Source organism: Pelodiscus sinensis, chromosome 25 (assembly GCF_052426305.1).
Source record: "Pelodiscus sinensis isolate ZL-2025 chromosome 25, ASM5242630v1, whole genome shotgun sequence".
Taxonomy (NCBI): Eukaryota; Metazoa; Chordata; order Testudines; family Trionychidae; genus Pelodiscus; species Pelodiscus sinensis.
Window position 1 is genome coordinate 17,648,296 of NC_143076.1, and position 13,671 is coordinate 17,661,966.

At 50.9% G+C, this 13,671-nt stretch overlaps 1 protein-coding gene and 1 long non-coding RNA gene across 2 annotated transcripts in view; one reads left to right on the forward strand and one right to left on the reverse strand.

The window, feature by feature from the left end:
* GRIK4 (glutamate ionotropic receptor kainate type subunit 4) overlaps positions 1-13,671 on the forward strand; it is a 368,975-nt gene that overhangs the window by 315,356 nt on the left and 39,948 nt on the right. Inside the window, exons 11-12 of the mRNA XM_075909747.2 lie at positions 8,623-8,730; positions 9,846-10,049. Of these exons, the coding sequence (XP_075765862.1) occupies positions 8,623-8,730; positions 9,846-10,049 (312 nt within the window). The remainder of the gene's footprint in view (positions 1-8,622; positions 8,731-9,845; positions 10,050-13,671) is intronic.
* The window catches only part of LOC112547518 (uncharacterized), a 78,680-nt gene that overhangs the window by 7,059 nt on the left and 57,950 nt on the right, over positions 1-13,671 (reverse strand). The gene's annotated exons all lie outside the window — the stretch shown is intronic.

Genomic DNA, 13,671 nt, shown 5'->3' on the forward strand with positions numbered 1-13,671 from the left:
CAAGTTTTGCTGAGAGCTCAGCAGTCAGGTTTCAATGGCAGGGAGATCCCTGCTAGCTTTATAGCTCGGTTCCAGCTCCTTGAAACCGACTGGCCTGATCCAGGTGTTGCCATTGGTGGGCAGTTGCGTTTAGGGTTTGGAGTGATTCTGTAGCTGAGTCGGTCCCAGGATACCAGAGAGCTCTGTGGAACTTGAGATTTCATCTCTGCTGCCAACAGAAGTGGATCCAGTAAAAGATATCCCCTTCCCCACCTCGTCTCTCGTTTAGGGGTTGGAAAGAACGTTCTGTTAGTTGAACACACCTGGTAAGTGGTCCAGACACATGTTTCACCCCCCTAGGATCTGCGTGTTTAAACATTCTGCGGTAAAACAATACCCCAGTGTAAAGTTCTGCAGAAAGACCAGTGACTGGATCAGAGGCATCCTGGGGTTCCCTGTTAATCACTGGTGCCAGATCAAGCTGGCTTGGTTTACAAAGCAGCAAAATGTTTTGCCTTGCTTTTCCCTAATGGCTGGTCCTGCAGACTTCTCCCTGGATCTGAATCCTGTGGGGTGCTTCTCTCTGACAAACTCTCACCAGAAGCAAGGATTCTACAGAGCAAATTTTTGACTGGAATTATTTCCCGTCGCCGCTGTTGACTCGGATGTACGCCCGTAGGAACCAGAGATGCTGTGGCGTACGGGACCGATCCCAAAGCACGTGGAATTTCCAGTGAGGAGAGTTCGAGAGCAGAGCGTGAAGTGAATGGGATCCGTGAAAGAACCTTCTGAACATCCTTGAAAATCCCAATCTACTAGGAGCAACAGGTGGGGCCAGAAAACAGCAGTCCTTTCACCCACAGGTGATGTGCCGTGGGCAGCTAAGTAAGAGGCCTGCTTTTCGGAGGCACCCCGCCCCTCCCACTGCAAACAGGCTGCCAGCGAGCGGTGATCAGTTACTACAGCTGATGCTGACAAGGCATCCGGACAGTAGAAGGCCCCGCTGCTTTCAGCTGCTTGGTCAGGATGTTTGGTGGCCTGGAACCACATTCCCTGTCAGAAGCCTGTCAAGGTGACCACTGGTTTGTATTCCAGTGGCAGCAGGGGTGGCCCGTGCGTATAGGCCAACTCGGCCGTCGCCTAGGGATCCGCGTTAAACAGGGCGCCCAATGATGACGTCACGCCGTTGAGGGCTGTACAGGCGGGGGCGCCCATCGTGCATTCCGCCTGGGGCACCAGCTGCCGGCAGCCCGCCTCGAGTGACAGCGTAATTCCTTAGCGGGGCCTCTCCCTCTGAGGCAGCCTACGCCGCTTACTTGGGGGTCAGGCCAATGCCTAGAGGGCATTTTAGGGCTAAGCAGGACCCAGTGCCACTCAAGTTACAAGCCCTTCGAGTCCTGCTGCCCTGCCCCATGCTCAGGCTCTCCCCCCGCCCAAACCATGTCTTCCTCCCACTCCTGAGTTTTGAGCTTCGTGCCAGATGAAACAGGCCAGCCCACCAGCCTCACCAATTCACCTGGAGCCCATCCAACTGTGGAGCCGACTTCCTGCCTTACTACACGCAGCCCAGCTGGGTGCCTCTCACCCAGCAGAAGGTGCTGGCCCAGGTTTCTGAAATCCTGTGCTGGCTCTCACAAAAGTGCTGAGCGCGGTGGCTCAGCGTTTTCAAGTGGGAATCAAGGGCCCTCAAACCCCAGCAGTAGCATAAGGCTTTGAGATTAGAACAGCTCTAGTGGACTGCTGATTATTCTCCAATTTTCCTCTTCTCAGCCAACCGTGGGAGAAATTCCCACATTCTTAGATATTGAGTAAATAAATGAACAGTTAAATGAATGGTTAGAAATCATTTAAGTAAACCCACCGCTGGGGAGCAAACACTTGTGTCCTGGAGACAAACTTCTCCCACGGGTCAAATTAGCTGAACTTCTGTCTCGTGTCATTTGAAGCATCCGGGTTGTCGGTTTAACGGGCTCATGCTCTCTGCCCGTGTCTGTCTCTTTCAGCCACAGGGGCTTCCAGCTCATCAGCTTTGAGAGAAAATTCACCAGAAGTTGAAGCTGATCCAGATTTCAGCTAGCAAACAAATTAGAGGCTCTTAGATTTTTTTTTACCAGCTCCTTGTTGCTTTTGGGCATGAGAGCCAGGGCTTGAAGTGTTTAATTTGTAATATATTTATGTAATGCGCTGAACACATTTCCGTATTTAGTTTAACTTGTGGAAATATTTCCCCGGCTGTACGAGAGCCTGATAAGGTACCAACTCGTTAGCATGTATCGCGGATCTGGAGATCGGATGGGCTGATTTTGTACATTTCTTTTTGCTGTTTCTCCCCTTCTCCCATTTAAAAAGCACTGTAGCATCTCCCTGAGGTCTAGATTAATCCCCGGGGCCTGGAATTTGGCACTTTAAAAGGGGAAGCTGGACTATGCGGTGCAGGTGAAGGAAAAACGGAGGGGGGATGAATGGCAAGACGGGGATTAGAACCCACCAATCTTCACAGCCTTGTTTGCACTAGACCCCGTATTCCTTCCCTGCGCGGGGGTGCCCAATTATCCATTTCTGTGCAAAAACGCTTCCCTGCCTTGACACAGAGCGGTGGGGATAGCAAGAGGCGCCTAATTGGTATGTGGAAGAGATGCAGATGAGCTACCAGCTGACAGATCAGAGACCTTCTGCAATTACCACCACTTCAACCCATCCAACCCTTTTAGCATCTGAATGGCTAAGCAGCTGCCGGGGTCCCGTGCTCCTCCCTTTCTACATGCCCCCCTCCTCTGCTCCCAGCCTCTGGTGAGGGTTCTGGGCCTGACCCTGCAAATGAATGAGTGTCCTCGTCTCCCGTGGTTTTCCTTATGCTCTGATGATACTCAGCACCTCACGAGAGGCTATCAGCAAAGGATTAGGCCCTCGGTGGACTGCTCCTGGGGGGACTTGCCCCAGCTGGGGAGCAGGCCATGGAAGGGCAGTTATTGCCTCATAAGAATGGCCAGACTGGCTCGCCCAGTATCCTGTCTTCTGACAGTGGCCAATGCCAGGTGAACAGAACAGGGAATTAGCAAGTGGTCCACGCCCTGTCTCCAGTTCCCAGCTTCTGACAGAGGCTAGAGACTCCATTCCTGCCTGGTCTCCTCCTGCCCATCCTGGCTAATAGCCAGGGCTCGACAATCTATGGAATCTACTCGCCCGTGGCGAGTAGATTACATCCCAGAAGAGCCGGGTTCGGGCGATCTGCGCATGTGCAGAACGCCAGACAGCACGGCTGGCGAGCGGGGCTCACCCTGCTCATAGCCATTGATGGATCTACCCTCCATGAATGTATCTAGCTCTTTATTGAACCCTGTTAAAGTCCTGGTCTTCACCACATCCTCTGGCAAGGAGTTCCACAGGTTGACTGTGCCCTGTGTGAAAAGCTAAGGAATGGGCCTAAGAGGCCCTGGAGAATGAACTGGATGTGGACGTTGTCATCCTGGCTGGAGAAAGGGCTGGGGTTGTCCCACAGGGAGAGTAGGTATGGAGGCCCTAGCTGGAAGGCAGACCCAGAAGACTTAGGGAGAGTCTCTCCACAGGTTTGCGATGAGTATCTGTCATGTAGGTTTAATAAATGACCCTCCATGGCTACATCTAGACTGGTATGATTTTCCTCAAATGCTTTTAACGGAAAAGCACGTCTAGATTGGCACGGACGCTTTTCCGCAAAAGCACTTTTTGCGGAAAAGCATCCGTGGCCAATCTAGACGCGCTTTTGCGCAAAAAAGCCCCGATCGCCATTTTTGCGATCGGGGCTTTTTTGCGGAAAACAAATCTCAGCTGTCTACATTGGCTCTTTTGCACAAAAGTTTTGCGCAAAAGGGACTTTTGCCTGAACAGGAGCAGCATAGTATTTCCGCAAGAAGCACTGATTTCTTACAGTAGGAAGTCAGTGCTTTTGCGGAAATTCAAGCGGCCAGTGTAGACAGCTGGCAAGTTTTTCCGGAAAAGCTGACTGTCCTGTGAACAGGGGTCTTCTGGCATCCTTTTCAAGTCCAGATTTCTGCAAGTTCTGTTCTGCAAGAGATTCTAATCCCTCTCTCGTTGGCCTGATAGAGTCCTTTGCCAAATGCCTAATTATCTCTCCTGCTGGAACCTTCCCCTTCCTGTTAGCGTCGACAAGGATCTTCAGATGCAAACTCAGGGAGGAATAATTGCGTTTCTTGCTTTCGCTCTCTTCCTCCGGCGTGAGTGAGGCGTGTGGGATGGGGGGTGATGAATGAGCTCAGCAGGACACTGCTTGCTAATCAGAGCTCAAAGGAAATCTGCGGGCATTGCACTGGAAGTGCCTGGCTGTTTCAAGGTGTCCATATCCGGTCCCAGCTTTACCCTGGCCCCATGTTGAGGGGATGAAAAACATACGAGGGTGGGGGGAAATTTGTTGCCTCAGGAGATTGCAGAAGGGTCTCACCCTGTCATCCCTCCGAGGTATCAATGGCTGCTCAGGCCTGCAGGGAGCCCGGAGAAAAGGCACTTTGGTTGAGCGGTGTTTTGTCACCTTGCGCTTTCAGGGGTTGGGAAGCACAGGGCGGTTCGTGCTGAGCCCTGTCAACCAGGGGAGTGGAACGCGTTGAAGGAACGGAACCAGAACACAATGCTCCTCTCACGTTAGCTGGCAGCCATTTTCTATGGAGAGGATAAATCTCTGTGAGTGTCTCACATTGTGATGGCTCCTGTGTGGGGCAGCTAATTCAAGAGACCTTGTCTGCCTGGGGAGTAAATGGAAGCTCTCAGCCCAGGCTGCGGTCTTGCTCTTTACTGATCAGTTGCCCTGTCTGGATACACATTATTTGTATCACAGGAATGTCCTGAGGCCTAACAGAGGTCAGGGTCTCAGTGTGGTACGTACTGTATATACACCTTGTAACAGACAGTCCTCGCCCACAAAGAGCTTACATTATAAATAGACAAGACAGACATAGGAAGGGCTCTTATCCCCATTTGACAGATGAGAAAACTGAGGTCTAGATTAGTGACTTGCCCCAGGCCACATGGGGAGCTTGTAGCTGTGCCAGAAATTGAATCCCAGTCTCTTGAGTCCCTGCTTCGTCAGGGTACATCTATGCAGCTTATGGCAGTGAGCCACCCAGACTAGGTGCTCAGCTTACAGGAAACACTTCTATCTATCTATCTATCCATCTATCTCCATACAGCCTATCTGTCTGTCTGTCTGTCTGTCTGTCCGTCCCCATATCTCTCTATCTGAAATTACTCTTGCCTCTGCACTGAAGAGACAAAAGATCTGAGAGTCCTAGTAATCTTCTAGTACATTGAACTTCAGAAACAGTGAGCGTTGCGGGGAGTCAATTAGTGCCATTACTGTACCATGTACCATCAAGGGAGTCGGTGCCAAGCGCTGTGCAGGGTGGGAATAATCTCAGCATATTGATGTATTTAGCCTCAGTGCTGTGCTACAAGAAGGGTCAAATCATCTGTCATGCCAGAGGAGGAGGAGGCAGTCAATTACAGGATGCCAGCAGGGGAGGGAAGAGTCTGACAACAGCGAGAGTTGTTAAAATTAAAGATAATCTGTCACTAATCTCTGTGTATCAGATCTGACACAGTAATGCGATGCTGAGGACAGATCGCTCTCTTAGAGATGCACAGGGGGGGGAGAGAGAATGTTGTCTAGTGGTTACAGCCGGTGACTGGGGCCATATGTCTTATGATGCCATATGATAAAGTCAGTGTAACTAAAATCCAGTGTGTTACACCAGTGAAACACGAGTTTAAAGACTTGATCCTGCATGAATAGAAGTAAATGACAAAACGCCCATGAACTTCCACGTGGCTTCTGCCCCAGGCTGATTACTGCATTCAGCCAGTGCGCAATGAAAGCCATTTCAGTGTCTCTAGTAGAGGGTTGCAGTGATGTGACTAGATGATTTTGAGTTAAACAGAGGCTAGTTTTCTAATAAAGGTCCACAAGGGCTAGAAGCCAAGGTTCTGTTTCCAGCTTGTGCTCTGCCACCTGCTGCCAGTCACTGTGCCTCAGTCTCCCCATCTGACAGCCACTCCTGGCCTCGTGGAGGAGCTATGAGCTTTGACAAGTTAGTGGGTGCAATGCATGTTGAAATCCTTATGTGATGAGTGTTTGTCCGGAGCAGCATTAATGTTGTGATGGCCCTAGACCCGCAGTGGTTCCCAAACTTTTTGGCCTCACGCCCCCTCTTTCTGATTTTTGAAAAACCCTCCCCCCCCACCCCAATAGCAGCAAAATGTGTTGAGCAAAAAAAAAAAGGGAACTGAACAGGGCAGCAAAACGTGATGGGGGTGGGGAGGCTGGGTCGCCTTGCACCCCCCCCCTCCCCCCGAATTTCTTCATGCACCTCAGTTTGGGAACCCATGCCCTAGAGGGTGCACTTTCCCTGAGCTACCGGCAGAACAGATACAGCATGGGCTACCACACGCTGCCATGTGGTTCTCCTGTTCCCTCTCCAACCTGGATGTGCCACCTCGAGGGAAGGAGAGGGGGGATTTTTTTCTGTATGGTCCCGATGTGGGGTGTGCCAAGAGCTTGCTGCCCACTGCCCACGGTGTCTGCTTGGACACTTTCTTAGGGCAGGGTGTGCCCAGGCAGTGGGCAGCAAGTGCCTGGCACACCCCATGTCAGGGTTTCGGCCACCAAGGGATGCCCAGAGAGGCACTGTATGATCAGCTGCAGGCAGAACCTGCAAGAAAAAAGTTGCACATAGAAGGACCGGGAGCAAGCAGATGTCAATCAGAGCCTAACGGGCCAAATCAAAAGGCTGGTTGCTTTTAGCAGAGGCCAGTTGTGGGTGAAGCAAGGACAAGGAAGGATCACTTACCCTGCAGGACCCCAACACAGACTGCACTGACCGCGGGTCTCTAGTAACGACTCTTGTATGTTATGGACTTGAACACTCAGATGGCTCTTTTGCATTGAGCAGCACATGATAACAGTCTACAAATGTATAAGAAACTGTTACAAGGAGGAGGGAGATAAATTGTTTTCCTTAAGCTCTGAGGGTAGGAGAAGCAGCAATGGGTTTAAATTGCAGCAAGGAAGGGTTAGGTTGGACATTAGGAAAAGTTTTTATGTCTCTGTTCCATGGCATTGGCCAGGACATTGCTTTTAATACAATAACACAGAGGTTTCGATAGGGTGGATCGGTGTCAAAGTGTTGGGTTGATTAGCCCAAGTGCTGTAGGTTGGGCAGGGCCGGACCGAGCCATTCCGGCGCCCCGGGCAGACAGGTTAATTGTGCCCTAGGTTGGGGAAGGGCGCGTGTGCAGCCCCGGCCCCGTGCCAGCGTGTGGGGGAGGACGCATGCACGGCCCCGGCCCCGTGCCAGCGTGTGGGGGAGGGCGCAGGCATGGCCCCGCCCCCGTGCCGGCATGTGGGGGAGGGTGCATGGAGCTGGCGGTGGCAGGATGCACGTGCCTGGCCTGGCCCAGCCCAGCTATCACCGCTGGTGCGCAGCCCGGGGCCACCCGGGGCAGGCTGAGCCTGCCCATGCAGGGCACTGTGGCCGTGGGGGGAAGGGCGCTTCTGGCCGGCTCTGCAGGGGTTAACGCGGCCCCCACCCCAGGCAGCCACTGCAGGGTGGCCGCTGGGAGCTGCTGCAGGCTACGATCTGAGAGCCGAGCGCACAGCACCTGATGGAAGCTGTACGGGGCGCTGTGCATCCCTTACAGCGGCCGTCAGGCACCCCCCATAGGTTGGTGCCCCAGGCAGCTGCCTGGCTAGTCCATGCCTCAATCCGGCCCTAAACTTGGGGGTTAATTAATCTCCAGGCAATACCATTGGCAGGGTCTTGAGGAGATTAGTCGCTGTGCAGTGCTGCTGAGGCTCTGGGTTAGCTTCTAAACATGTTCAGATGAAGCCGCATGGATGGTTAAAAGGCATCGGTGTCAGCACTGAACCACTGATTTTTGGTAATGGAGGCCAGGCAGCTACTGCCTGTAGGGCTGATCCTCCAAAGTCATAGGACTTTACCAAGACTTGAGTCTGTTGACACCCATTGAGATCAGTTACCTATTGTGATCCCTTTCCAACAGGGAGCTGGGAGGGTAAATCGCTTGCCCAAGGCTGCCTAGTACATCAGTGGCAGAACCAGGAATAGAACTCCTGAGGTAAAATTCTGAGGGGGAGACGGCACCGAGGTTTCTACCACAAGATACCAAGGGGGCGAGAAATCACAGGCAGGGCTATAGCATCGATCCTGCCTTGTTACTTTGGGCTCAGACGACAGTGCCTTGTTCCCCCGGGATTGTCATGGGATAGCTCAGGTGTGCAGTTATTTTGTGTTAAAAACACACCAATGAAGACAAAGGTTTTGTCCGGGCGCCTCGATTAGCAATAAGCCCCTACTGAGCCCCTCTGCGAATCAGGTGCTGGTTGCGATCGTCCGCGAGTGATTTGAATGTGGGTGGTTCTCTGCACTGTGGCACGGGCGGCGTATGCCAAGGCTGCCTAACAGCGGACGACTCTCTCTGCTGTAATGTTGGTGGGGTGCGCTGTAAAGGTAATGGAGCATTAATAAATACTTTTCACAGGGCTGGCCTGATTGTTGGCAGTCACCGGAGCCATATGGCGGGCGCGTACGGCAATTTGCATTGTAAATTTCATTAGTCTGCTCTTTCCCTCTACAGATTGGCCACTGGCACGTTTCTGAAGGACTGACCATGGACGACAGAATCTTCTCCTCCAACATATCGGATAGTCTCTTCAACACCACTCTGATTGTAACCACCATCCTGGTAAGTGAGGGGGTCATGGCCACTCCTGTCAGCACGTCTCCAGTCTGGCATCTAGGGATGTCAGACTCAATCAGCCAGGATATTATTCCCTTCTTCCGCCCCTCTTCTGCCCCCTGCGTTCAGCGCTGCACGCTGATTTCATAAAAAACAGACGATCAAATCTCTAATTACAGCACTGAGGACAATTTATGACAGTGTAATTAAACTCAAGTTGATGTTTCATATGGAAATGGTATTTGATGAGTTCGGAAGCAGCTGGGGAGAGGGCCATGATGGGGATAAGTTGCAATTTTACATTCATCTCCGAGTGGTGTTCTTGTTCCGGATACAGCTGTTAGAGGGGGTGGGAGAGTTATCCCTTCTCTTCATAAAAATTACCAAAAATGATTAAGATGAAGATATTTGTAATAGACTGGGACTGTGAGCATGCAGCCACCGCTAGCCTCGCCCCTGCCCTTCCGTCTTGTCCAGAGTTCACAACTCTATTGAGGTTTTACTTTGGCCTCTGCTGCTCACGTATACAAACCCATGAAACACATGAGCAGCCGGTTCCGTGAGTCCAGCTGAGCAGTGCTTGGATCAAGACCCAGACTGGAGCAGAGGTGTCCTTATATGGTTTTTCCACCCCTAACTCTCCAGCTACTATGCTCGTGACTGTGGAAGACATTTTGACGTGCGCATCCCAGCACCATTCAGAGCAGCCTTTGGGCTGCTCTAAATTATTTCCCGATAGTTCAAGATTGCTGGAGTTGTGGGCACTCTGACCAGTCCCTAGAATGCCCTCTGCATCTTGCTAGATCAGTCATGTCCAGAGAACCCACCGACAGAGGAAGGACCAGGAACAATCGACACACATCTGTCTACACTATCTTTACACCACCTAAGAATTTCCTTGGGCAAGCAGAATCCACAACTGGTGCTTGAGCCCTCTTGCACCCCAATTCTGCAAGGAGATTAGCGGGACAGAGCAGGACTAAGGGCTGGCCAGTATCTTTTGCCATGCCATTTCCCAGTGAGCTCCCTTTATCAGCTATCCTTACTGATTCGCACTAAATGCAGTGCTGTGGTGATCTCATGGCTAAGATGGGAATGACAGCTGCCCAGTTTCGATGCAGGAAAACCCGTATTTAATGCTGAAGTGGAACCACCAGGAACTAGAGGGAAATGACCGCTATGAAGGCTTCTGCGTGGACATGTTGAAGGAGCTGGCGGAGATCCTGCGGTTCAACTACAAGATCCGCCTGGTGGGTGACGGGGTGTACGGCGTGCCCGAGGCAAACGGCTCCTGGACTGGCATGGTCGGCGAGCTCATCGCTCGGGTGAGTGAGATGGCATTTGTTTTAAGCCTTTATAAGAGTGAAATAACTCACCAGCAAAGGGTTTTGGTGTTTGTAAGGGTCCATAAGATGATGATAATTGTGGCTTTACTCAGTGAATGAGAATCTGACATGAAGCTCTGCATTAAAAAGTTTTGTTCAAAATGTTAAATGCCGTTTAACTCGTTGTGACAGTGTTCCCTAGCAGTTAGAGTGGGAACTAGACCTTCTGAACCCTTGCCTTCGTTGTGTTAAGGAATGTGATTAGGTGGTTGGAGTAGGGGCCTGTTTCCTCTACTTTTTTCCATCCACGTACAGAATAAATTTTGTTATGTGCAGCAAGGCAGATGTGGATGTGCACCATCTGCTGCTGGTTGTGGGTGGCGGTGAACACTGCTTATTGGCTGGCCAGCATTGGAATCTCTTCTGGGTGGTCTCCCAAGTGCCCAGCTTACAGGAAACTCTGCCTGAGTCAAGAGTTCTGAGCAGAGCTGTTTGGAAAATGGTTTCCCCTGCCCCTCCCCTTTAGAGAATTGCAATTTTTCAGTAAAGAAAAGCACATATTGGCCAAAACACATTAAGTGTGGAGAAACAACAGCTTTGGCAAAAAGCAGACACTTTCTGCAAAAAAAATTGTTGAACAGTCAAGTTTCCCATCAAGAAGCAGTAACAGCAAAAACTTTTCAACCAGTCCCAGGACCTAGACCAGGCTGGGGATGGGGAGTGTTATCTAGTGCTTGGAGCAGGCTAGAAATCAGGATTCAGGGTCTAAAAAAGGGTTGGGGCTGTTCTGAGCTGTGGCTGGGAAGGTTGTGCAGGAAATCAGAGGGCTCTGCTGGGTTTTGTTTCTGGCTTTGCCAATGACTCCCTGACTGTGCGAGCCTGGGCAAATCAGTGTCAATTCTCCATCAATTCTCCATCCTTCAGTTTCCCCACCAAAATGGGTCCTTTTTACAGGACCCCTGAGGCTTAAATGAATATGGTTTGGAAAAATGCTTTGAGGTCCTTGGTAAAACCAAGTACGTAAGAGCAAATTAGTAAGCGTGGTACTGTTGCAACAAGTATTTGTGTGCTCACTAGCTTGGTGTTATAGACATGCTTATGAGAACTGAACTGCAGAACGCAGCTGGTGGAAATCATCATAGCTCCATTAAAATCACTCTGAGATACAAGTTGATCCTCTCTAGTCCGGCACGTGCCGAACCAGAGACGTTGCCGAACTACGGGAGGTCAATTTTGTATAGCAGCGTTACCAGCACTTCCACTGCTTTTTGGGCTCCTAGCAGGTATTTAGGGGTAAATTAGAGCTAAGGAACAGCACAGAACACTGAGCGCCAGGACTGGTGGCTGTCAACACACTTTATGGGACTGCAACAAACTTGGGTACAGCCATGCTAAGTGGACATCTGGCTAAGTAAAATCCTGCCAGACCGTGGATGTTGCTGGACCAGTGTGATGGACTAGAAAGGTTCAACCTGGAGTTATCTGGCCTGTCACTGTAGAAGCTGAGGGCTTCACAGTCCTTACGGTTTGTTCACACAAACATCTAGTTTGTAGCAAGCTGGCTTCCTTGGTGCACTTTAATTTACTCCTGTTTCAAAGTGGCCGAGGTCAAAGCACACTTACCTACTGTTCGCATACATCAGCACAGTGCCTGCCAACCCTGTGTGGCAGGTTAGATTCACACCCTAGCTTGACACAAACTTCATGAAGACAAGCCCTTAATGTGTTTATCCTCTCCAGACCCTTGTCCCCATGAAGTAGGGGAAGTACAGTTATCCCAAGGCACGGAGTCTAAATGATTTGCCGAAGAACTGTATGGCAGAGCAACTCTTTCAAGCTAGCCTCCTAACTCCTAAAACATCCATTTTCCCCAGGGGGATATGATCCACCCGCCCTCTGTTGTGATCCTGCCTTCTTTTTTTAAAGTTTTCTATACGATTGTGTGGAAATCCTCGGGGCTGCTGGCATAGATTTTATCCCTCTCTATATATAAACTGGCTCTGCGACATTTCTCTCGGAAGGTGAGGAGGAAAGCACACAAAGCAGTGTGCGATCTCTGTAAACAAAGGGAAGAAAGAAATAAGCCTGTGACATTTTTGGACTACTCACATTGACAGCGCCTCTCTATTAAATGGTAGCTGCTGATTTTTGGGGACATAAGTGTTTGAACTTCATCTCCACCTCCACACAGCACCAAAGTATTTATAACTCATTTAACGTGCGCTCAGGAGGGGCTCTGTTCCTGTGCCAAGAGGACAGTGCAGGAGAAAACAGAATGAAAAAGGACAGGAGAAATGCATGTTTAGCCTTGGTCTTTCTAGGCCACTGGAATCTTTCAGTTGCCTTCATTGGGCTTTGGCTCAGACTCTATCCTCCAGTGCAGGGTTACCCCTATAGCAGGGGTGCCCAACCTGAACCTCAGAAGAAGAAGTCAGAATTTACCAATGGACATGGCAGAAAGGTCACAATAATATGTCAGCAGCCCCTATCAGCTCCCCTCCCACGCCCAGTGCCTCGTGCCCACTGGTGAGCTCACTGGTCAGCACCTCTGCCTCCCTCCTGCCACCATCAGCTGTTCCACAGCATGCAGGAGGCTCTTGGGAAGAAGGGGGAGAAATGAGGGCACAGGACGGTGTGAGGTCCTAGGGGGAGAAGTGGAGGGAGGGGGGGCGGAGTTGGCTTGCGGCAGAGCTAGGGTTGAGTGGTGAGCATCCTCCAGCACAGTGGAAAGTTGGCAGCTATAGGTGCAGCCCCGGAGTCAGCGCCCATGCACAGAGATGCACATTAACTTCTGAAGAGCCACATGGGGCACCGGAGCCACAGGCTGGTGACTGCCCTATTTCATCATGTCTAGTTTATAGAATCCTAGAACTGCAAGGGACTTTGAGAGCTCAACCAGGCCAGTCCCCTGCACTTGTGGCCGGACCAAGCACCATCCAGATCATCCCTGACAGGTGTCTGTCCAACCTGCTCTTCGATGTCTCTAATGACGGAGATTCCACAACCTCCCTAGGTAATTTATTCCAGTGCTTAGCCACCCTGACAGGTAGGAAGATTTTCCTAATGTCCAACCTAACCCTCCCTCACAGCAGTTTAAGCCCCTTGCTTCGCATCCTATCCCCAGAGAGTAAGGAGAATAATTTTTCTCTCTCTCTCCTTGTAACAATCTTTTAGGTACTTGAAAGCTGCTATCATATCCCCTCTCAGGCTGCGTCTACACTGTAATGCTATTCAGGATACAGGCAGTCCCCAGGTTACATGGATCCAACTTACATCGGATCCCTACTTACAAACGGGGTGAGGAAACCCCGCACTAGCTGCTTCCCCCCAGCAGACCAGGGAGACACGAAGCTAGTGCCCCCCCCCAGCAGACCAGGGAGACGCGGAGCGGCTTTTCTCAGCAGACACCTCAGCTTGAGAATAAAGGACTGAGGGAAGTGAGGTGTGGGAGAATAAAACTGAGCTCTGGAGAAATGTTTGGCTAGAGTTTCCCTACTATATGTACCAGTTCCGACTTACATACAAATTCAACTAAGAACAAGTCCCTATCTTGTACGTAACCCGGGGACTGCCTGTACCGGAGTATCCCAAAATAGCTATCCTGCACCTTCATAGCAAGCCC